This window comes from Myxine glutinosa, chromosome 1, assembly GCF_964187855.1.
Source record: "Myxine glutinosa chromosome 1, kmMyxGlut1.1, whole genome shotgun sequence".
NCBI classification, from domain to species: Eukaryota; Metazoa; Chordata; class Myxini; order Myxiniformes; family Myxinidae; genus Myxine; species Myxine glutinosa.
Window position 1 is genome coordinate 177111139 of NC_136261.1, and position 23339 is coordinate 177134477.

A 23339-nucleotide genomic window follows, 5' to 3' on the forward strand; every position below is an offset into this window, starting at 1 on the left:
TTTGTACTGGATTTTGTAAATGTTGAGCAATTTTCGTTGAGCAAGGTTCTTAAGCAATGTTCTTGCAATCCTCTCAAACATGCACTGCCTTGCCATCAGCTTTCTCATATTTTTACACAAATAACTTGACTACCCATCCCATTGTGTATTGACTATTGGATGTTCTGATCGTAGCACCACAAGTACATCATAAGAATTGCATCCTCACCTGCTATGAGGCAGAATGGTGTGGACTGTTGTTGAATGTTTACATTTTCCTGGAGCAGTTAGTATGGCCAACCACATTTACATCAATACTGTATTTCTCCTTTTTCAACAGTGATCAAGTGTATCTGCATGTCTTAAGCACTTCTGATTTTTAGCTCACCTGGAACGAAGTTCCGGGGGCTTTTGCGATGGTGCGTCGTCCGTCCGTCAGTCCGTCAGTCCGTAAACACTTGCAACTTCTTCTGCGAAACCGCTGATGGGATTGTGACCAAACTTGGCACAAATGATATTTGTCATGTTGTGGTTAAAGATTGTTCACGGCATTAAAAAAAATCGGGGCCTAAGGGGGTTTACTGGCGGTCAAAGTGGATCCAGGTTTGCCCCCCCAAAATAGGTATTTGCTTTCTTCTCAGAAACCACACACACAATTTGGATGAAACCTGACCACAACATTCATCACCCGTGATGTACCAAAGCTTGTTCGCGGCATTAAAAAAAATCTGCCCCTTTTGGGGTCTATGGCGGGTTGCCCCCAGAATAGGTATTTTATTGTATGTTTGTTTAAAGTCTCATGATCATGTTAGTATGATTCTACATGCTGCCCTGTCTTCTATCAACCATTGAAATTGGTTTAAAATACCTTTAGTCAGTGTAGTATACTGTTTATTCTACCAGGTGAGTGCCAGGGGTATTGCCCCTATGTTTATATCTTTCCCTCTGTCTGTTTGACAGGTTCTGCAAAAATTAATGTCACAACTCCAGAACCAAGGTTGAATGTACTCAAAGGTCAGGACGCCTTCTTCTTTGTGACTTTCACGAGCAGTGTGCCACCAGAGGTGCGCTGGAATTTTGTTGCAAATAATGGCGACTCCCGGGAAATTGCTTCCTTTAACGTCACCAACTCCATGGGCATCAATATTGAAATAAACTACAAAGACCGTTTAATTGGTCACCCGAGTGGTTCTCTGACCTTGAAGAATGTGTTGAAAGCAGATGTTGGCACATATACTGCACAGTTTGTAACATATAGCTCGGAAAGTAATAAAGGCATCAAGCTTACCCTTGAGGTGTATGGTAAGTTTTTATTGCTCATTCCTCCGGATTTGCATGAGAATGTTTACCTGTATGCATTTATGTGTGGAATACTTACCTATACTTACCTCCGCCACCGTGAAGATGGACAGTGGTCATGTTTTCACGACTGTCTGTTTGTCTGTCTGTGAGGAGGATATCTCAAAAAGTTCTGGACGGATTCGGACGAAACTTGGTGGACTGGATGGGTGTGTGACAAGGACAAATTGATTTGATTTTGATGAAGATCCGGATCCTATAATTTTTAAAGGTGATTCTTCGCCATTGAGAGATTGGGGACAAAAACTATATATCACAGCATATCTCAAAAAGTTATGGACGGATTAGGATGAAACTTGGTGGACAGGTTGAGTGTGTGACATGGACAAATTGATTAGATTTTGGTGAAAATCCAGATCTGGATTCGAGAATTTTTGCAAGTGTCGAGTCTGAAGCCTCTACCTGGTATCAGATGTGCTTAAAAAAATTTTTAAATCCTTTTAAAGGCCATTTTCCCTGCTAGAGCGGAGGTTAGCCTTGCGTGCCCCATGACAATCATCATGGTTCCCTTTTTGAGGCAATGTTTTTTTTTTATGGCCGTATGGGTTTGCTTATATTTTCTTTACTAGGGCATGCCCGTACTATATATATATCTAAAATTATATCCCCCCCCCCCCCCTCTATTTACATGAAATGGTTTGGTCCAAAGCGAACGGCTTGCGAGTACGGTGACAATCCCCCCCCTCTATTTACATGAAATGGTTTGGTCCAAAGCGAACGGCTTGCGAGTACGGTGACAATCCCCGCCCTCTATTTACATGAAATGGTTTGGTCCAAAGCGAACGGCTTGCGGAGTTTGGTAAAGAAATCGCCATAGCGTGCACAAACGCGCAGGAAAGCGAAAGAATCGCAAATTAGTTTTAATTAGTTTTAAAACATAGTTGAACGCCAACATAGTTTGCCAACGTGAAATAAATGAATACGCTCTCAAATGTGCCGTCCGAGGCAGAGTCTGTTCGGCACGTTCGGCACACGTGATAGCTCGCTGCTCTCTGATTGGTTGAATCGTTTTTTGGACATAGCTCGGTAACTACTTGTCCGATTAATATGAAACCTTGAAAAGGCACATCCTCGGGTCCCCAGCAATATACCTGGCAAGTTTCAAGTATATCGGACCCGTGGTTGTCGAGAAACAGCGGTCACAGACATACAGACATACAGACATACATACATACATACATACATACATACACACAGAGATTACTGGAATTATAGAAAGATTTATTAGACATCCTTCGGATGTAACTGAATACCCGTTTTACTCTGCATACATTTCACATCACATGCAGCGAATTTCACCTCCCTGGACCTTGTATTTATTGTTATTTTTAAAAAACGCTTTCTGTACACCACCCTTGAGGCTCGGTTTGCAAGCCATCGTCTACAATTCCAATTAAAGAGACATAATTGCTCTTTTATGGAAAATGTTTTTCGAGTTTGTTTTATCCTCAAAAATAGACCGTAGTGAACACACATTCGTGTTAAAATATTGGCCTTTAAAACCTACCCGTATGAAGGGGACAGGACAGACATCTGTGCAAACACACAAACTGACATTGTGTTTTACATTGTATCTATAGATTGCATGATGTTTTGAAAAAGTTGTGGATGGATTCTGAAAAAATTTGGTGGATAAGTTTGTTTGGTGACAGGAACAAGCTGATTGGATTTTTGACTGTGACGAGGCTGAATGGTCTGGATGCAGGGCCGGCCTATCAGTGCAATACAAAATGTAAGCTGTAATAGGCGGTGTGAGCTCTAATCAGTGCTGTTATAATTATGTTTGTATTGGTAGTCACTTTTATTATCACTGTTATTATTATTATTATTATTATTAATAACAAGAATCCTCCAGCACTATTTGCTATACTTGGTGAGTACTTAATTTTACATTACTGTCGTCATGTGTGTAAACAAAAGTCCACACCCCATATTTAATCCTCTCAATCCGATATTGTGTTGTGTGTTATTCACATTATTTTCCTTCTATTGTCCCCACAGATACTTTAACAGGCTTCTCAATTTCTAAGAAGGGAGATCCCACACCGGATAACAGTACTGTTGTTACTCTTATGTGCAAATCTGCCTCCTCTTTGGAATCAAAGGTGACATATAATTGGTCTTTGAATGGCGTCGCAGTTGAAGCCGGGCTGAGATTCAAAATAAACGATTCGTCTTTGATTGTCAATATGACGGAATCGATTAGAGGATTCTTCAGATGCGTCGCAAGCAACCCACTAAATCATGCATCCAGTGACTACTACTTCCTGGAGTGCTGTGAGTGAAGTGCTTTTTGGGGGGTGGAGGGTTTGATACAAAGTCGAGGCTCGTGGAAGAGCTAGGACACTGAATGGATCAGGATGCAACAGAACAATAGGAACAGTAGAAATAGGGGGTGGGGGCAACATCAGCAGGGTTGAAACACAAAATAGAGGGAGACTTGGAAAATAGAGGATATGGGGAGGAATTGAGTAGTAAGGGAGGATGCACGGGGTGGACAACATGGATAAAAAACCAAATTCTCAGGAAAGAAGAGCTGGAAATTTGAAAAGAGGTGGGCTATGAAGAATGGGGGAGGGGGTCGTCGTTAACGGGGATAGAAAAGATCATGGTTTACGATGCGCGATGATCTGAGATGGTGGTGAATAGCTGTCTTGCAGACTTGGAGCGAAGAATGAAATCGAAGGAAAAGTGAAAGTTGGGGTTCCACAAGTGAGGAAAAGGGGCAAAAACGAATGAGAGGAAGTGAGCAGTGATTCTGGATTTTGGGAGTTTTTGGAGAAGGGGGTTGATGGTGGACCATGTGCACCATGCAGACATCTGGGGGTGGAGGGGAGGTGGCAGGGGTGCAAGACTAGAAAGAAGGTGGTAGAAAACAGAAAGACCACTGACCTGCCTGCAATGGGAAAGTAATAGGTCTATAGACTCAGCATTATCGCAGGAGATTCCAGTGATCTTGGAGGCCTTGTTTTCCACAGTGTCAAGCTGAGTAAGATGTGAGGCAGGGGAGCCAGCCCAGAGGGGAGAGCATTGCTCCATCACGCTATGGACAAAGCTTTGTAGGTGGATAGAAGTTCATGTGTGCCAAGAAAGGACTGTATGATGGAGGATATCCAGTCAGTAGAGGCCAACTTTGTGGTTTGACCAAGAAGGACCACAGCTGACAGTGAGACCCAGGAGTTTGAATGACTGAACTTCCTCAAATGGATTATTGAGAAAGTAAACTTCCTAATTAGATGGTTTTGTATACTGAATCGAGGCTCGTGAAAGAGCTGACAACCGCGAGGGAAAGACAGCACAGGGGGACCACGAGGGAAAGACAGCACAGGGGGACCGCGAGGGAAAGACAGCACAGGGGGACCGTGAGGGAAAGACAGCACAGGCACAGGAGGACCGCTAGGGAAAGACAGCACAGGGGGACCGCGAGGGAAAGACAGCACAGGGGGACCGCGAGGGAAAGACAGCACAGGGGGACCACGAGGGAAAGACAGCACAGGGGGACCGCGAGGGAAAGACAGCACAGGGGGACCGTGAGGGAAAGACAGCACAGGGGGACCGCAAGGGAAAGACAGCACAGGGGGACCACGAGGGAAAGACAGCACAGGGGGACCGCGAGGGAAAGACAGCACAGGGGGACCACGAGGGAAAGACAGCACAGGGGGACCGCGAGGGAAAGACAGCACAGGGGGACCGTGAGGGAAAGACAGCACAGGGGGACCGCGAGGGAAAGACAGCACAGGGGGACCGCGAGGGAAAGACAGCACAGGGGGACCCCGAGGGAAAGACAGCACAGGGGGACCGCGAGGGAAAGACAGCACAGGGGGACCGCGAGGGAAAGACAGCACAGGGGGACCGCGAGGGAAAGACAGCACAGGGGGACCGCGAGGGAAAGACAGCACAGGGGGACCATGAGGGAAAGACAGCACAGGGGGACCACGAGGGAAAGACAGTACAGGGGGACTGCGAGGGAAAGACAGCACAGGGGGACCACGAGGGAAAGACAGCACAGGGGGACCGCGAGGGAAAGAGCACAGGGGGACCGCGAGGGAAAGACAGCACAGGGGGACCGCGAGGGAAAGACAGCACAGGGGGACCGCGAGGGAAAGACAGCACAGGGGGACCGCGAGGGAAAGACAGCACAGGGGGACCGCGAGGGAAAGACCAAAGGTTTGCCAAAGGTTCTTTCAGAGAAAGCGAGAGTGTAGAGTTGTCTGGATTGAAAGATATATTCCAAGTACATAATAAGAATTGCATCCTCACCTGATATGAAGCAGAATATCTGATCTGATTCTGAATTGGTAATCTGAGATGAGGTCATTGGAGAAAAGGAAGGATTTCATGTCAACTGCGATGAGGGATTCTATGACCTTGGTGATGATTGGAAGCAAGCTGATAGATGAGTAGTTAAGGGGATTTGTTTTTCACCTTGACTCTGTAATATGTGATGTTTTCTGATTTCCAAAGAGATAGGAGACGACTTGGGGCAATTGATTCGGCTGCAAAGGGCAGAGACAGGATGTGCAAGAGCAGTAGAGCAGGTTTTTAGGACACGTGAGCCAAATCAGTCGAGGTTTGCCAAAAAGTTTTCCACTTTCTCATGTGCAAAAGACAGTATCCAAGAGCAGCTTGGTGTGGCCAGGTACGGTGGATACTGAGAGTGAGGGTCAAGATTTGTAAGCAAGCACAGAATTGAGGCATTAGGCCTTCTCACGAGCAGAGTCGGTTGTGTTGCCATTTGAAGGGAGAGAAGGGTGGAAGTAGAGCATACTCCATTACTCCAGCACCAAAATTAATAAGGTGCCTCCAGGTTTTCCACCATTTTCCACAATAATGTGCCACCATAACACCAGACAAGTTTCAAAGTTTAATGTTGAGGATGGACAGATGTTGTTTTCTGGTTCTCCTGAGAGTGCACACACTTGTTTCAGGTATTGTGGAATGCAATGGAATTGTCTTTGGTTGGGTTTGCTTTCCAGGTAGAGAAGGCAACTTGTTTCTGAGCAACTGCCTCACCACATGATTCAGTGTACCATTGGTGGGAAGAAGGGTAGGATAAATGAGGATGAGAAGGGATGAATCTGTGCATAAGAGAGAGCAGGTTTCTGTGGAAGAATTCCAATGCTGAGGGGATGTTTGGTTAAGCAGCTGTGGCCTGGACCGAGATATTTGTCAGGTTTAAGTGGAGCCCTCGCATGTTTGAGGTTCACACAATGAGGGATAGAGGTGAGGGCATTGAGAGGGTGCTGGACAGAGGGAATGCTGGGAACGGGCAGGATTGGGGAGGGGGGGGGCTGAGAGTGGGTGGGATGAGGGGGTAGCTTTGAGGAAGTGTGGTGAGGTGAAGCTTTGAGAGGGTGGGGTGAGTGGAAAGCTTTTAGGGGTGAGGTGAGGGGATGCAGAAAGAGGGGAAATGAAGTTGCAGAAGGGGGCACATCGAAGGGGTGGGGTTGGAAGGATGCGGGCTTGCAGCAGACGTGGGGGATGCTACTGACATTGCGGGATTTGACACCATAAGATAACTTGAAGGGGGTTTTATTGTCGTGAGTAGACTACCTTTGTAAACTGGACTTCTCAAGATTCCCAAATTGGACATACATTACATGACCAAAAGTATGCGGACACCGCTTCTAATTAGTGGATTCGGCTGTTTCAGCCACACCTATTGCTGACAGATATGTATAATCAAGCACACAGCCATGCAATCTCCATCGACAACCATTGGCAGTAGAATGGGCCATACTGAAGAGCTCAGTGACTTTTAACATGGCACCGTCATAGGATGCCACCTTTCCAACAAGTCAGTTCGTCAAATTTCTTCCCTGCTAGAGCTGCCCCGGTCAACTGTAAGTGCTGTTATTGTGAAGTGGAAATGTCCAGGAGCAACAACAGCTCAGCCACGAAGTGGTAGGCCACACAAGCTCACATAACGGGACTGCCGAGTGCTGAAGCGCATCACGCGTAAAAATCTTCTGTCCTCGGTTGCAACACTCACTACCGAGTTCCAAACTGCCTCTGGAAGCAACGTCAGCACAACAACTGTTCGTTGGGAGCTTAATGAAATGGGTTTCCATGATCGAGCAGCCGCACACAAGCCTAAGTTCACCATGCGCAATGCCAAGCATTGGCTGGAGTGGTGTAAAACTCGCCGCCATTGGACTCTGGAACAGTGGAAACTCATTCTCTGGAGTGATGAATCATGCTTCACCATCTCGCAGTCCGACAGACGAATCTGGGTTTGGGGGATGCCAGGAGAACGCTACCTGCCCAAATGCATAGTGCCAACTGTAAAGTTTTGTGGAGGAGGAATAATGGTCTGGGGCTGTTTTTCATGGTTTGGGCTAGGCCCCTTAGTTCCAGTGAAGGGAAATCTTAACGCTACAGCATAGAATGGGCCAGCATAGAATGGTCAGTCACGTCAGTCTCTTGACTGCCACTGGTAACATGTAACCCAGTGCTACCTGCCGCATGGTCGGGCAGTCGGCGACTAAAGTGGCTACCCTCACTGGCTTGCCAGTGAGGAAGGTGACTGTGACACCCACAGGACTAAAACAATACCTGTCAAAGGGTGGATGAGCTCTCTCTGGGAGCCAACGGCCATCCAGTAAGGAGATGGTGTCTCCAAAAAAACACTCATCCAGTTGGACCGGTTAGTTAGGTAGTAGGTTGAAGGCAGCGACCGTTCAGAGTGGTACTACCGTTCGGACTTAGGAGCGTTAAAGTGGTGCCCAGAACCATCTTACACTCTCCATGTCAGGATTGCTGAATTTTCTTTCTGTCTCACTCAAACTATAGCTACCGGGCTAGCTTTAATCTCTCTTCCTCTCTTGCAAACAAACATCATACACTTTTCTTCAAACACTTTTCTTACTCATTTTCACTCCTCACCTTTACATAGGTACTCTCTTTACTTCTCTTTCCTCTTATTTCCTCACATTGTCCAACTAAATATGAAAAAGTCTAAAAAGTTAATGGCCCCTAGTTCCCGGCATTATGGGGTGCGAAGAATCTCTGGTGACCTGCCTGTCTCTGCTACCAACGAGAGGGGGGGGGGGGCTCAGGCAGTAGTAGTATCGGTCCCTCCCAAGACCCTTGCCTGTTGAATGAACGTGACCCTTTTTCAATTCATTTCACCAACATTCGTGGTCTTTCTTCAAATCTTTCCTCATGTTGAATATCATCTTGCAAGTTACTCTCCTGATATATTGCTTCTCTCAGAGACCCAATTGTCACACGACTTTCTTATTAACTCCTTTAACATTTCAAACTACAACCTTTACTCAAGAATCCGCTTCAAAGGAGGAGTGTGTGTCTACTCCAACATCAACTTGCTGTACGCTTTGTGGACCTCGAATCTCCAAAACTTTGATGTCATCTGGCTTAAGATTTGTCTCCCAACCATCACTGTTTTTCTCTGTTTCACTTACTGCTCTCCCAACTCTACAAACTTCACAGCTTTCTTTGACTATCTTAATTCCTGCCATGAGACCAGGACATCCGAACACCCTCAAGCAGAATTCCTCTATTTAGGAGACTTCAATGTACACCACAGGGAGTGGTTGAAATCATCCCACACCGATGTTGGGGGAGTTGAAGCTCTTACATTTTCCATTCTCAATGATGTGGAACAAATTATCACCCACCTTACCCATATTCCAGATCGTCATGACCACTCGTCCAATACTTTGGTTTGTTCTTTACCTCGAATCCGTTGCGTTACAACTACACAATCTCACCTCCAATTGGTTCTTCTGACCACAATAGTGTCAACATCACTTTACTTACCACCACTCCTTCGGCAATTGCTCCGACTAAACGCCAGTATTGACATTTCAATAGCGCTGACTGGACTGGTTTACGAAACTTCTTTTCTGACTTTCCCTGGAAAGACTACTGCCTCTCCTCAGCCGATGCCTCTATCTCTGCTGAACGTATAGCTGAGGTTATTGTTGCAGGAATGGAGGCGTATATCCCCATCTCTTTCAAGTTGACCTCTCCTACCAACTCTTGGTTCAATAATTCATGCTCTGTAGCCATTCGTGCATGAGATGCGGCATATCGGACATGGAAAAACTCTTCTTCCTCCGACTCACATTCAGCCTTCATATCTGCTAGAAATCATTGCAAACACGTTATTCGTGAGGCGAAGCATTCCTTTATCCAAAAGAAATGTGACAACCTCTCATCTTCTTCCACTAATAGATCTTTATGGTCATTAGCCAAAAGCATCTCCAACAACTTGTGTCACTCTACCTTTCCTTCACTGTTCTCAAAATACATGGAACCCATGTCACTGCTAATAATTCTGCCAATATCAATGTTCTTGTTCTTTTTTTTTCAGATTTGAAGAGAGAAGACCATAACAACTAATAATTTATCAATCAAAATGCCTTGGACAAAGGAGGAAAAATTATTTTGCGTCACTACTTATTTGGAGACGAAATCATTCAAAACGGTGCAAGCAAAATTTCGCAAGAAGTTCAACTTCAACAACTATCCCCAGAAAAAACAAATTTATCGTTGGGCACACAAATTTCAAGCCACTGGATCAGTAAACAACCTCAACAAGAAGGCAGAAACACCCAGTTCTGGCATGAAGCTGACTGCAAGATCTCCTGACAATGTGAATACGGTGAGACATTCTGTCGGAAGGAGCTTGAAAAAGTCCATCCGAAGACATAGCCAAGAGCTGGGTCTTTCACGTGCGTCAGTGCAAAGAATCTTAATCAAGGATCTTCAGCTGTACCCATACAAGATCCAGATCAAGCATAAACTCACACCAGCTGACATGGCAAAACGTGTTGAGATGTGCCGGTGGTTCGACAACAAGATCGAAGAGGATCCTGACTTTCTTGATGATATTTGGTTCAGCGACGAAGCACACTTCTTGATCTGTGGGCATGTCAATAACAAGAACAATGTGTTCTGGGGCACACAAGCCCCAGACGAGGTGCTTCAGATGCCCTTGCACTCTGTGAAATGCACGGCCTGGGTGGCCATCTCAAAACATGGCATAATCAGACCGTTTTGGTTTGAAGACGCAGACGAGGAGGCAGTCACTGTCACAAAGGAGCGTTACATTGTGGTGCTCAACAAGTTCTGGAGGGGACTTGGGAGACGTCGTGGCGTGAATCGATATGTGCAATGGTTCCAACAAGATGGGGCAACTCCACATACAGCCAACATCACGATGGAGTGGCTGGACCACCGATTCCCTGATCGGCTGATCAGCAGGCGCCGCGAACCCGAGTGGTCTCCGCATTCACCCAATCTGAACCCCCCAGATTTTTATCTCTGGGGGTTCTTGAAGGACCACGTGTATGAGAATCGTCCTCAATCCATTTCTGAACTGAAAGTGGCCATCACCCAGAAGATTCGTGCCATCAGGAAGGAAGAGTGTGTCAGGGTGATTGACAACTTCGCTCGTCGGCTTCAAGTGTGTCTAAGGCGCAAAGGCGGTCATTTGGAACATGTGCTCTAATAAATGTATCCTTTGAGCTAAAGACCTCAAATCTTCAGTTTTTTAATTGTTATCATATCAGCTTCCAGGAAATGTAATCTTTTTTGGAGTTTCTTGTCTGAGTAATAAATTATTATCATGTTAATGGGTTCCATCTATTTTGAGACACCCTGGTACTATAGCTGTTTCTCCGACTGACAAAGCAACTCTTTTTGGTTCTCTTTTCTCCTCTAATTCCACTCTGGATGACTCCAACATTCCATCTCCCTCTGATTCACCCCTTACCAACCCTATGCCCCTCCCTATAATCTATTTCCATGCAGTCAAAAAAGTACTCCTCTCTCTGGACACAAGCACGGCATACAGACAAGATGGCATTCCTCCTTGTGTCTTGAAGGAGTGTGCTTCAGAACTTGCACCTGTGCTTGCTCGTTTGTATCGTTTTTGTTTAAAAACCCAAACTTTTCCTCTTTCCTGGAAACATGCCTTAGTGCAGCCTATTTTAAAGAAGGGTGATCGTTCAAACCCTTCCAACTACCGTCCTATTGCTCTGACTTCTACTATTTCCAAAGTCTTTGAATGTCTTCTCAATAACCATTTCCTCAAGCATCTTGAATCCCACAGTCTTCTGTCTGACCATCAATATGGCTTTTGCAAGGCAAGATCTACCAGTGATATCCTTTCTTACATTACGAATGTCTGGGCCTCTTCTCTGAGAGATTTTGGGGAATCATTGGTTGTAGGCCTTGATATCTCAAAAGCCTTTGACAGAGTTTGGCATCGGGGTCTGATATCCAAGCTTCCCTCTTTCGGCTTTCCTCCTTCACCCTGCTCTCTCGTATCGAGCTTTCTCTCTGACCGCTCTATCTCTGTAATTGTCCATGGCTCAACATCTTCCTCCTTCCCTATCAACAGCGGTGTTCCTCAGGGTTCTGTTCTGTCTCCAACACTCTTCCTTCTTTTTATCAATGACCTTCTTTCTTCTACAAATAACCAAATGCACTCATATGCTGATGACTCAACGTTGCATTCCTCCATGTTTTTCCCATCTGCTCCATCTTCCCTCAATCGATCTGCATCTCGTTTTATTACAACCACATCTTTAAATTCGGATTTGGACAAGATTTCGCAGTGGGGCAAATGTAACAAGGTTAAATTTAATGCTTCTAAAACTCAATTTCTTCCCATATCTCTCTCCAAAACTCCTCTCATCTCTCCAATCTCCTTTGAAAGTTCCACAATTACACCATGTGATACAATAAACCTACTAGGTATTACCCTAACTTCAAATTTATCCTGGAATCCACACATTACACAAATAGCTAAATCTGCCTTGAATAAACTGGGAGTCCTGTTCAAATGTCGAAGATTATTCTCCTCTCAACAGTTGCTTCAACTATATAAAGGATTGATTCGTCCTTGTATGGAATACTGCTCTCACATCTGGGGAGGTTCTAGTTCCACATACTTACTGGACAGAATTGAATTAAAGGTAATTCGACATATCAACTCTCCCAATCTGACCTCAAAACTTAGCCCACTCAAATTACGTCGCAAAGTTGGCTCTCTTTCTCTTTTCTACAGATATTACTTCGGTTTTTGCTCCCAAGAACTTACTGCCTGTATACCTCCGCCATTAGCGAGACCACGGATTACTCGACAAGCCACTACATCTCATGATTATTGTGTGGTCATTGGTGGGCCCTTATGATGTTTGTTTCTTCCCCTGCACTGCGAAACTCTGGAACTCTTTACCTTCACATGTCTTTCCAAACACTTATGATCTTCCCCCTTTTCAAAAAGCAGATTCTCTGCTTTCTCAAAAACTCTTAAACTATTCTCTCCTTCTTTACTTTTCTATCAATGCAGCCCTTTTATTTGGCCTGGCCTCGATGAGGACGACATAGTCTGTGCCTGGAGCCTTCTACATTAAAAAAAAAATTAGAAAATACTATAACATTCTCGACAATTGTGTGCTTCCAACTTTGTGGCAACAGTTTGGGGAAGGCCCTTTCCTGATTCAGCATGACAATGCCCCCATACACAAAGCGAGGTCCATACAGAAATGGCTCGTCAAGATCGGTGTGGAACAAGTTGACTGGCCTGCACAGAGCCCTGGCCTCAACCCCATCAAACACCTTTGGGATTAATTGGAACGCCGTCTGCGAGCCAGGCCTAATCGCCCAACATCAGTGCCCAACCTCACCAATGCTCTTGTAGCTGAATGGAAGCAAATCCCCGCAGCAATGTTCCAACATCTAGTGGAAAGCCTTCCCAGAAGAGTGGAGGCTGTTATAGCAGCAAAGGGTGGACCAACTCCATATTCATGCCCATGATTTTGCAATGAGATGTTCAATGTTCGGGTGTCCACATTATTTTGGTCATGTAGTGTATGTAGATAATGATCAAGGGATGGATGGAAATAATTCTTGTTGGAGGAATGGAGAAAGGTGGTGTTGTAGAAATGGGAGGAGGGTTGATGGACCAAGTGCTTAGGTGAGAAATTGGTTTATAAAATCTGCCTGGTGCATAAAAAGAACAAGAGGAAGAGTTAATGATGGAGAATAACATGTGTGGTACTCATTACGGAGAAATGAGGAAAGTGAAGCATTTAAAAATGTTTTAAAGAGGTTTTAAAAGAGGGAGGAAGAAGCATTTCCTTCAATGGAGATTCAGTTTGTAGATATTGAGAAAGGGAGAGATAAACAATGAAGTTTATCTCTCCCCTGGAAGTAGAAGGAAAAATGACATCATGTTTTTGGAGTAAAAAATATTTAAATTTTTTTTAAGGGAGGAGGGGTAATAGGATGACGATGAAGAGGCAGAAAGGCCAAAACTTTAGGAAAAAAAAAAGAAACATAGCAGGAAACAACCACATAAGCGAGACAGATTTTGCTCACTATTCTATCCAAGAGTAGGCCTAAAATTCACGAAAACAAAGTGAACAATACATCACAACAATGTACGATTTAAAATGAAAAATTGGACAAAAGCATGAGCATTAACACATGGATGAAGATATAACAGAAAAACACGACAGATCCGATTCGGAAAACTTAATTTTGATTGAGGTGGAAGGAGTAGTTGCAGATTAGACTGACATGAGGCAAACCGGGAACCGGAAGTGTTCCGTTGCATCATACTGTAAATGCTTTTTCAAGAGTGAATTAATTGTTTCTTTTTTTTGCAGGCACTGCATTAACGGGAAGTCCTATGAAGGAGGTGGTGGAGGTTATACAGGGTAATTCTGTCAAATTTAATCTCAAAGAGAGCACTGAAGAGATATTTGCTGTTGAATGGCACTTCAAAAACTCTCAAAAGCAGGTGGGTGAACATAATATGTAAAGGTTAAAGGTCAATATTTTAAGATATAGAGTGAAAGCAACTTGGAGAGTAGTAATGTTGGATCTGTAAGGTTTGGCTTAATATTTATATGACCTAACGTAATCACATTGCAATTCACATAATGTTCTTATTTTCTCCCTAACTGCATCACCAAATGCTTCCAGTTGGCCGTTTCTATGCTCAACATAACAGGCCTTGTGGATTCAGCATACACAAAAAAAGTGGATATAAGTTTAAAGAATGGATCATTGACCATCTATGGAGTCCAATGGGCAGACGCTGGCACTTACACGGCTTCTGTCTGGTCATCTCAAAAACGATGGGAAGAAAACTTCAAACTGGATGTGAAAGGTAAATATTGATTTTCTGGCTTCCCAGCAAATCACTCAACTTCCTGCCTCCTTAAATTTGCTGATCACCCATCTACATATATAAAACACAGTTTGTGTGTGTGTGTGTAATGTTACCGATAGACTACTAAACGGAGAGGCTCACATGCTTGATATCTGACATAGACATGGCCATTGAGCCTGGGAAGAACATGGCCTACCTCAAAATATTTGATGATCCATATTTTTTATTCATATTTACCTCAGCGCATTTCAGCGAGGAATATTATACACGGAATCTGAGCAGGTGGCAGAGCAGCGCGCTGATTCGCTCAGCGCGATCACGTGATGTTCCTTACCGCCATAAACTGACAGTTACGCGTTCGCACGTAATTCAGAGCAAAAAGCGATTGCGTTTTTTCACATTTCAGCGAGGAACATTGCCATTCACACCACATAGGTTTTTTTTTCTTTCATCTTTACGAGATCCATATTTTTTATTCATATTTACCTCAGCGCATTTCAGCGAGGAATATTATACACGGAATCTGAGCAGGTGGCAGAGCAGCGCGCTGATTCGCTCAGAGCGATCACGTTATGTTCCTTGCTGCCATAAACTCACAGTTACGCGTTCGCACGTAATTCAGAGCCCCTCTCCCTCCCCTCCCCTCCCCTCTCCCCCTCCCCCCTATCCTCCCCTCCCCCTCTTCTCCCCTCCCCCCCCTCTCCTCCCCCCCCGTTCCCCTCCCCTCCCCTTCCACCTCCCCCTCCCCTCCCCCGCCCGGCAATGCTGGGTACTTCTGCTAGTATATATATATATATATATATATATATATATATGTATATATATATATATATGTATATATATATATATATATATATATATATATATATTGTTACGGAACCCAACGTCGGCCTATGGTTCCCCTTTGAGGGGGGATTAGACCCCTTGTTTATTGCTGACCGACGTGGTCCCTGACGCCGTACCGCGACCTCCGGAAAGGCCGGTGCACAGCCCCGTTCATACCGCGGACAGATGTTAATTGATTGCCGAGCGGTGTTTAGCAACCGCAGCACGAACTGTTACCAAGACTAACCCGATCCTGAACCATTGGCCAAAATCGTGCCACAGGTGTCCAATGAGGGAAAAGACAACAACGACGGATGTAGAGGAAAGAAAGGCAAAGGGTAAGAAATACAAATATGATTTATTTACTATTTACACAATTGAAAGCAACCAAGGAGGAGGAAGGATAATAAAATAAAAACAGAAGAAGAAGAAGAAGCGGACACAGTGCACCTTAGCTTACCTATTCAGTCTTACTTAGTACCCCAGGACAAGACAAAAGACAGACTACGAGCACACTTACACGACTGGGGAATGAAGGCAGGAACGATTGGCTGGAAGGAGGGGAAGGTCCAACTGGAACCGGAGCACGGTCGGGCCGGGAGTGAGCAGCCGCCACCCCCCTTCTCGATTGGCACGTTCAGCAGCCACCGTTCCTTCGCGGCCACGGTCGAAAACTGCCGTCGAAGCTCAAAGCTGTGGTGGTTTAAAGCTCATGGGACATCCCTCTCTCCTCTCCTGGATCACGCAGCTCGTCTCAGGTGCGTCGCGTGCTTTTTAAGCACTCATCCTCTGTATCTCATCTCCGTAGCTCATCTGAGGTGGGGGCGTCTCCCGCGGGTTATATAGGCCACGCCCTTCAACCTTCGCGAACCTACTCGACGGTTCTCCCCACGCCCTCTCAAAGCCAAACCCCTCGTTCTGGGTTGGTCGGCAAGGGCTGGCTCACTCCTCCCCTCTATGACGAGGTGGAGACACGCCTTTCTTCTCCGAGCCGACCGCGTGCTCAATGGAGGCAAATGCAGTTGGTAATAAAGGCTTTGGGGGAATTTGAAAAAGGGGATCTATCTATTTGAATTCGGTGCAATGGAGTATTAATCAATGGAAGACAAAGCCTTAGCCTAATACACAGAATAAGGAAATAACTACCAACAAGGAGGAAATCTATGATTGGCTAACGTGATTGTATATGACCTAACTAAGGGACGCCCTTTGACCTTTATACACAACTGGAGGAAGGAGGGTGATATTTTTACAACAATAAAAAAAACACAATTCTCATTTCCACAACACTGCACCCTCCTCCTCTTAAGCACGTCCCGGGCCTATTACCTTTACTTTTAGTGTGGCACGTAGGTGTAGTTCCCTCTACATTTAACCTGACCCTGAGTGTGACAGTTTTAAAACACAAATAAATATGTCCCGCTGCTCCATTGCACCCTACCTAACAGACTCACGCCCACAGCTAACCGAATTGCGGAATTGTCTTCAAACTAAACACTTACGGTGGGGGCGCATTATTTACAATTGACGCTATTTTATTTACAACACGCAAACCCAGGACCTGTGATTGTTATTTTTGGGGGGGAGACAGCTTGCCCTGCATCGACACACCATGAAGCACCCCAAAACGCACCAAAACACCATCAAGCACCAATCGGTGCAAAGTCACCACAGTTCAATAATAAAAATGAACCCAACAAACCCCTTGTGGTGTCTTGCTCTTCGGCTCCCTCTGCTGGCTATTGTTCTCTTCCTGATGTTGTCAACTTCTTTGCTGGTGGCCTATTTGGTGGAAATACATCTGCAAGCACAAAACGTGTCCATTTTTTTTATTTATGGCCCACAGGGCCAACTAGGGGGTTCACCTGTGTGGCATCGGTGCCCTGTGACCAAGGTCCGCCAGCAAGATCTCGGGCCTTCATGGCCGGTTCCAGCAGAGGGGCCATGCCCCAACCCATGGGGTCCATAAGTGGTGCTCAGCCACAGACATGTGGTCCATAAGGTGGTGCATCGATGCAGACAGCTGGTTCCGGGAGTTTCGGGCGCACAATGGCGGACTCCGGCACGCTCCCCTCGGTGCCCAGTGGCGCACAGTCCTCGTGTGGGAGACAAGGGGGGGGGGGGGGAAAGACAGGTGAGTGAGGGGTAAGGTCACAAGGGTACACATCCAACAAGGCAATGCGAGGCGAGGTGCGTTTGGAGACGGAGCGGAGAAAAGCTCGTCCCTACCATACGTCACCCCCCCCCCCCCCCCGTCACCTACTCTACCCTTGCCCGTACCCCATATTTACAACTATCTACACATTTACAAATTCGTCACTATCGTCACGTCTTCCCCATTTTTCCCCTATACCAAATTCGTTCCCACAATCCATTTAACCAAAATTTGCCATCACCCACTTCATCAACAATCCTCATAAGGAGGAAGAGATGGAACAACAAAGCACAATGTCACACCCACGTCATGATGCATCTCACATTCCAAACATTTGCACAAAAATAATAAAAACATGGCATGGTGTGGAGTTTTGTCACATCAGGTGAGTGGATGCAGATGGTGCGAGGAGATTTCCATCCTAACTATCCTCTAACTGACATTAACACACTTTACACTACCCGGGGTCTTCCCTGCCAATCCATTGGCCAACTTACACTATGGGTTCTAAAAACCAATTCCCATTGCCCAAACTGTGGTGCTTCTCAATTTGGGGTCTCACTCCCCCCGATTCATCTCCCGGTGCCCTTGTACAATTTCTGGGCTGAGTCGTGTAGCTCTCCCAGCAGGTCTACCCACCTGCACACCTCCACCACTGTAGTTGCCACCCAAGCTTACCTAGCTCCTCACCCTAACCTATCTAACTGGGGAAAGCCCTCTGGCACTCTCCCCACTCGGTGCCCTCTCTGGCACTGGGCTACCCGGGTCCGTCCTCCGGATCCTCGGGCCCCATCCACAACAACTCTACCGGCTCCCAGAGCCCACCTGCGGCCTCACCTGGCCGACATCCTCACAGTGGTGGAGTGCCCAATCAACTACACATACTAACAGGCTACATGCCCAGCCATTTCCACAACACTAATGCACCCATTCAACCATCATTCTTCCACCACGCACCACAGATGCCAATATCCAACCACAATTTACCTGTACCCTCTACCTAACACTTACACTACCCTCCCCGGGTATTCGTGATGGGGTCCGTCCTCCTTTCCCCCATCCACACCTTCGCACCATCCACTCCACTCCACAGTTTCCACCATACTCACTCCACGACCATCCATTCCATACTCCATATATTCCCCACAACCATTCTCCATACACCTGCAGTTGCACACCTGTGCAATCTCACCTGGTGCCACCTGCACCCTCCTTCCTTCCTGGACCATTTGGTCAACACAGCACACATCACCATCACTCACTCATACACTGCTCCATACACCTGTTCAGTTGCACACCTGTGCAATCTCAATACAACTCACAATCACAATCATTTACTCATACCCTGCTCAATACACTTTCGATTCTCAAACACACGGCATCTTCTTATCGAACTACTCCCCTCTGAAACTCGCGCTTCCCAGTCGCCCCTTTAAACTATTGCGCTCCCTCGTCATTATAATCCAAACTAATCTACCTGCGTCCCCACTACAGGTACCATTGTCACTACCTAACCTTACCGTTACCTATGGTCATCTTCTCTATATCCCTATCATTATCCTAACCCTCCCGGGCTAGTTTTCACTGCCACAAACCCCATAACTAGTGCTCCTTTGCCCCCGCTGTGAGGGATGGCAGAGTTGCCATCCCACCACATCGGGTATCTCTCACTATAAATTTTGCTCACCAAATTCCAGCCAATTAAAAATTTGCCAATCACTCTACCAATCATCTGCCAATCATCAATCTGCCAATCCTTTGCCAATCATCAAATTTTGCTTTTCAATTTCGGGTCCAAAACACTATCATCATCACACGTCCACTCACTTGAGCCTCTCGGTGCGCCAATTCACTTCTAAAGCTCGGCTTCGCAAAGCCGAGCAATGAATGCGGGTTGTTTGGTGCCGGCGGTTGGATTCGTCCGGCATTCGGTGCAGGGAAGGAGGTTTACTCGGGCCGAGATCCCACCACGCACCATCTCGGCATGGAGCCGTCCAATGGCCCGATCTCGCCCTGCCGGAACGCCGCAACAAAAAGGGGTCGCCCTGACGATCCTTCCTACCGGGGCGCCCGCCGTGCCTGGCGGAGCACGGACGCGGCCGTTCAGAGCGCGGCCCGGCGTGGATCCCGCATGGCGGTTCTTTCGAAACCGCCGCGGTTACGATCCCCGCTGGTCCCCGCGGCACACGAAGCTGCCCGGCACGAACCGAGGGCCCGCTTCGGCTAAACGTCGATCTAACCGCTAACCCGGTTAGCGTCGATGCTCTACTTGCCTGCTTACACCCCGCGTTCCGTTCCTTGCTCATACATCCAGCCGTTCCCATGCTCCTTATCATTGCACCTTCTCTTACACACCCAGGTACACTCATTCCGCTCACAGACTTTGTCACACACCTGATCACCGCACACCTTTGCACACACTCGTTGTTCGCACACCTCACCAACACACCTCTTCGCGCCCCCTCCTCGGTCACCTCCTCTGTGACAACCACAGGTGTGCTCTCCTCCGTACACCCAACCACGTGCCTCACTACCAACTCCAGTGTGCATTCCCATACGCGCTCTACCATTCCAGGTGTGTATCCTTCCATGCCAGGTGTACATCCTCTCTCACCTGCCACCACCAACTCACGATCCATGTCACTCTTACTACTTTCACCACCACTCTCGGTCGCGCATTCACCCTTACTCTCGACAGCGCACTCTGTACTCATGCACCCGTCCGTTACACACCTTTCTCGTGCATCCTCTTGTGCACACTCTCCCGTTACACCCTCCGTAACACTCACCACAGGTGTGCATGCTTCCGTTACATCCCCTGTAACACTCCCCACTACGCGCTTCCATGTGCCCCCCCGCACACGCGCTACGACCAACTCACTCTTGACAGCACACTCACTCCTCGGCGCGCACTTTTTCCTCACACACCCCATAGTCGGACATTCTCGCACACCTCCTCCTTCACACTCCATACCTGTCGCACACTTCACCAGCGGCCTCTCACGAACACCCGGGTCCAAACCAACCCCCAAGCCGACCGAGTCTCCCCTCACACCATATACATTTCCGCGTATATCGCCACTCACCTCGGCACCTCGTCTCCGCACCTCCTTCGCCACCTGCAAACTCTTTATCTGGTTAGCGAGCACACCATCATGATTTGAGCACCGACCTTGTACATATTCCATCACTTCCTCCTTTATTTCTCTCTTAGTTTCCCTCTGTCTCTTCTTAATTTCACTCACCCCCTCTTCCACTTCCTCTAACTTTTGCTTCACCTCTTTTATTTCCCGGTGCGTCTCCTCAATTTCATCCTCGAATGCCACCTTGACCGTTTCTATGTGCGTCCTCACCTCCCGGTCCTTCGTCTCCATTGCCTCCGTCACCTCGTCCAACCTCGTTGTCAGTCCCTCACGTACCATCTGACATTCCCTCTTCGTCGCTATTAATTCATTTTTGATTTCGTTTTGTGTCGCTTTTAACCCTCCTCGTACCGCAGTGTTCTTTTCCACCTGCTCCACTGGTTCCTTTTGTCCCACCGTCAGCTGTTCTACTCCCCTTGTTAGATCTTCTATGCCCCCCTGTAACCTAGCCGTACTATTTCTCACCTCTTTCTCCATACGCTTCTCACCTCGCTTTACCTCCTCGCGTACCCCCGAGACATCCTTGCCCACACCTCGTCTTATCTCCTCCCCCATCTCTCCCATATCTTTGGTAGATGCCGCCCTCATCTGTTCTAATTCATCCCTCTGAGCATCCAGTTTACCTTCCAACCCGATTTTCAGCTCCTCTATCTGGTTCCCCATCCGTTTGATTTCCCGGGCGGATTGCTCCCCTACTTCCCGCAATTTGTCGTTCATTGTGTTTTCTAACCCCCCTAACCCATTCTTCATCCCTTCCATCTGGTTCTCCTGGGCAGCCATTCTATTTTCCAACCCCGTTAACCCATTCTTCACCTCCTTTATCCCGTTGCCTAACCCTTCAAATTTATTGTCCAATCCCTTAAAATTATTGTCTCACCCCTCAAATTTCTTGTCTAAACCCTCAAATTTATTTCCCAACTGTTCGCTGGTACCCCTCACTTCGTCCCTCATTGCTCCCAACTGCTCACTGGTACTCCTCGCTTCGTCCCTCATTTGGCCCCCCATTCTGTTTTCCATCCCTTTGAAATTATCGTCTGTTTTTACCATAAAGGCCATCATCTGTTTCATAAACAGGTCCAGATTCATTGGCATCTCGGGCTCAGCTGCCGCAACCACGTGCGAAGCGCCGCCATTTTGTGCGCCTGAAACCCCCTCAACCACCTCATCATTTCTCTCCTCCATTTCTTCCCTCTGGTCCTGGGTTACCCCTAACCCCTCTTCTAGTTCCCCCACCGGCATCCGATCATCTTGACCATCCATGGCACGACTTAAATTTAGATGTTATTGCAATCTCGGCCGCTCCAAATTTTGACCAATATTTTTTTTTATAGATGTTTAAAAATTTGGTTCGGGCCTCGAATCTCACTCCCAGACACCAATTGTTAGGGAACCCAACGTCGGCCTATGGTTCCCCTTTGAGGGGGGATTAGACCCCTTGTTTATTGCTGACCGACGTGGTCCCTGACGCCGTACCGCGACCTCCGGAAAGGCCGGTGCACAGCCCCGTTCGTACCGTGGACAGATGTTAATTGATTGCCGAGCGGTGTTTAGCAACCGCGGCATGGACTATTACCAAGACTAACCCGATTCATAAACGTTGGCCAAATCGTGCCACAGGTGTCCAATGAGGGAAAAGACAACAACGACGGATGTAGAGGAAAGAAAGGCAAAGGGTAAGAAATACAAATATGATTTATTTACTATTTACACAATTGAAAGCAACCAAGGAGGAGGAAGGATAATAAAATAAAAACAGAAGAAGAAGAAGAAGAAGCGGACACAGTGCACCTTAGCTTACCTATTCAGTCTTACTTAGTACCCCAGGACAAGACAAAAGACAGACTACGAGCACACTTACACGACTGGGGAATGAAGGCAGGAACGATTGGCTGGAAGGAGGGGAAGGTCCAACTGGAGCCGAAGCACGGTCGGGCCGGGAGTGAGCAGCCGCCACCCCCCTTCTCGATCGGCACGTTCAGCAGCCGCAGTTCCTTCACGGCCACGGTCGAAAACTGCCGTCGAAGCTCAAAGCTGTGGTGGTTTAAAGCTCATGGGAACATCCCTCTCTCCTCTCCTGGATCACGCAGCTCGTCTCAGGTGCGTCGCGTGCTTTTTAAGCGCTCATCCTCTGTATCTCATCTCCGTAGCTCATCTGAGGTGGGGGCGTCTCCCGCGGGTTATATAGGCCACGCCCTTCAACCTGCGCGAACCTACTCGACGGTTCTCCCCACGCCCTCTCAAAGCCAAACACCTCGTTCTGGGTTGGTCGGCAAGGCTCACTCCGCCCCTCTATGACGAGGTGGAGACACGCCTTTCTTCTCCGAGCCGACCGCGTGCTCAATGGAGGCAAATGCAGTTGGTAATAAAGGCTTTGGGGGAATTTGAAAAAGGGGATCTATCTATTTGAATTCGGTGCAATGGAGTATTAATCAATGGAAGACAAAGCCTTAACCGAATACACAGAATAAGGAAATAACTACCAACAAGGAGGAAATCTATGATTGGCTAACGTGATTGTATATGACCTAACTAAGGGACGCCCTTTGACCTTTATACACAACTGGAGGAAGGAGGGTGATATTTTTACAACAATAAAAAAAACACAATTCTCATTTCCACAACAATATATACTGAAACGCAAAAGAAACTTACCACCTTTGAAACCTTTAAATATCAACAATAACACTGCGTGTAGTAAATGTGTGAACTTATTTGTGGACAA

At 46.8% G+C, this 23339-nt stretch overlaps 1 protein-coding gene across 1 annotated transcript in view; it reads left to right on the forward strand.

Annotated features, from left to right (window-relative positions):
- The window catches only part of LOC137431450 (uncharacterized), a 128138-nt gene that overhangs the window by 12775 nt on the left and 92024 nt on the right, over nucleotides 1–23339 (forward strand). Inside the window, exons 2-5 of the mRNA XM_068122780.2 lie at nucleotides 940–1281; nucleotides 3340–3615; nucleotides 13986–14119; nucleotides 14305–14491. Of these exons, the coding sequence (XP_067978881.2) occupies nucleotides 940–1281; nucleotides 3340–3615; nucleotides 13986–14119; nucleotides 14305–14491 (939 nt within the window). The remainder of the gene's footprint in view (nucleotides 1–939; nucleotides 1282–3339; nucleotides 3616–13985; nucleotides 14120–14304; nucleotides 14492–23339) is intronic.